The following is a 2,500-nucleotide window of genomic DNA, read 5'->3' on the forward strand; positions in this document are numbered from 1 at the left end:
AACCTAACAATGAGAATGATTTTTCCGACCTTGACATTTGATAGAATGTAGCATTCTAAGACTCTTTTCGTTCATAGCATTTGCTTCACAAACTAATCATAAGGAAAATAGAGAACTCAAAACTTCCAGACGCTCCATGGTCCATACTCTACCGGCAGCAAGAGAAAATAGCATGAAATTAAGAAATGGATGGAATTGTAGTGAATGAAGTATGCGAGGGAAATCTAATGAGCCGATAGGAATTTTATTAGTGAACTTACTGAAAAAATTTACCTCAATCATTCACTCTTACTCATTAATCATTACTCTTAATCATTAGCTCTCCTCAGCTATCTGGACTGATACCATATCTGTGCTTTGTTTGTGACGGGATGAGTGCTAGATTAGTTTGAAACATGTGGTTAGTTGTTATATCCACACTTAACTTATTGTCATTTTTAGTATGTATTTATTGAGCTTGTTAATTATTATTCGGTTGATTATTATTCTTGTTCTTATGATTGATGGAATAGCACATGCCTGAAAGGAATGAGAAATCTAGATTATTATGATTTGCTTATTTTAGTTTGCAAATTGATTATCCTTGAGAAGTGCACATATTGTACCACAGTTTTGGGCATTTGTTTTCCAAGGTTTTGTTTGGCAATATATATGTATGTGTCTGTGTGTTAATAAAAAAAATATGCAAATTATTTATCAAAGCAAAAGAAAGTGTCAGCCCAGTTGATTGTGATTTTTTTATTATTTCAGATCTCACATCTGATGCAGACAATGGAGGGTGGAGGACCAGAATTCCATCAAGGGACCCCAGTGACGGGCGAAGATGGAATTACTCTGGTTGCCGAGGGACGCTCTTTCCACTGCTCCAAGAGGAAGCTGATTGAAGCGAGTGATTATTTCAGAGCTATGTTTTCCAATAACTTCAAGGAAAGAGGGAAGACTACAATAGAACTACAGGTAAATAATGGTGAATGAAATTATAGTTGTGTGTGGTGTGGAATCTGTTGGAGTAAATGTCACATCTAAGATATATTCTATTTTTGCCCAATGATTTGAGTCTTATTAATTACCTCAGATTAAAAGAGTTTTCATTTTATATATATTTATTTTTTATAATACATTTCTTGGATTCAGAGAAGTAAGATTGCTTATGATATCTAGTTATTGAATTTGATATAATTGCTATATAGATATTGAAAGACATAGACAAGCTTATAAGGAATTTGTATTTCTTTTATTTTTACAGGATATAGATGCTGACTGCCTACAAATGCTCTTACAGTATGTAGAAACAGGAACATTTGTTGTATCTCCAGATAGTATATTGGCTTTGCTTCAGACTGCGGCTATGCTTCAGGTAGAATCATTTAACACAATTTATTCTCTTAATATTTATTCTTTCTTTCTTTCTTTCTTTCTTAAATTGTGTGGGTGAGTGACACTTATACAGCTGGATCTTACTTAACCCATTGGCACTGGGTATATGTACTGTCCACTGCAGTTTTGTTTAGCCAGTTTTGTTCACTCACGAAGTCCGTTACTTCTTGACCACGTCTGTTGTTCGCATTCCTGGAATTTTCATGATATTGATATCATCATCACCATAAAGATTATTATTATTTTAATCACCATCATCATCACTACAGTGATTATTACAAGCACCACCACCATCATCATGATCATCATCATCACTATAATTATTAATACAATTATAATCACTATCACTACTACCACTATCACCACCATCACTATCACCACCACCACCACTACCATTATCACCACCCTCACCACCATCACTATCACAAACATCACCATTACTAGCATCACCACCAACACCACCATCATCATCATTATAATAATGATAATTATAATCACCATCACCATCATCATTATAATGATTATTATAGTCTCCATCACCACCACCACCAACATTACCACCACCACTATCATCACCATCATCATCATGATCATCATTACCATCGTCACCATCATCATCACCATCATCACCACCACCACCACCACCACCACCATCACCACCACCACCACCACCACCACCACCACCACCACCATCACCACCATCACCACCACCACCATCACCACCACCACCATCACCACCATCACCACCACCATCACCACCATCACCACCATCACCACCACCACCACCACCACCACATCCTCAATCACCATCACCGCCACCATTGTCAACGATATGCTCAAAGCCGGATGCACCCTCCCTTCGCACCTTGGCTCCAACAGCTACCTTCAGTGTAAGCAAGCAAAACACCCTCGCAAGGAATAGCTTGATAAAAGGACGTCTCATCAGGCAAGCAGGGCAGAACAGCGAAGAGCAAGAGCAGATGCGGCACAGAGCAGGGTAGACTGGGACAGGCGATGGTCTTGCTCGTCACCACCCCCGCCCTCTGCACCATGGGTCTCTCGTGGGGCTACGCATCTACCTCCTCTAATGAACCCTCTAGTAAAGTCCCTTTTCATTCACAAC

The 2,500-nt window shown here is 38.9% G+C and overlaps 1 protein-coding gene across 4 annotated transcripts in view; it reads left to right on the forward strand.

The window, feature by feature from the left end:
- Nucleotides 1-2,500, forward strand: part of LOC113813197 (kelch-like protein 30) — a 20,704-nt gene that overhangs the window by 10,966 nt on the left and 7,238 nt on the right. For 3 of the 4 annotated variants that reach the window (XM_070140356.1, XM_027365155.2, XM_027365156.2), the window contains exons 2-3: nt 751-957; nt 1,247-1,357. In XM_070140356.1, coding sequence (XP_069996457.1) covers nt 763-957; nt 1,247-1,357 — 306 coding nt within the window. In that variant the 5' untranslated portion in view covers nt 751-762. Of the gene's footprint in view, nt 1-380; nt 441-750; nt 958-1,246; nt 1,358-2,500 lie in introns of those variants that run through there. The other variant, XM_027365154.2, reaches the window with a different exon arrangement.

This window comes from Penaeus vannamei, chromosome 3, assembly GCF_042767895.1.
Source record: "Penaeus vannamei isolate JL-2024 chromosome 3, ASM4276789v1, whole genome shotgun sequence".
Taxonomy (NCBI): domain Eukaryota; kingdom Metazoa; phylum Arthropoda; class Malacostraca; order Decapoda; family Penaeidae; genus Penaeus; species Penaeus vannamei.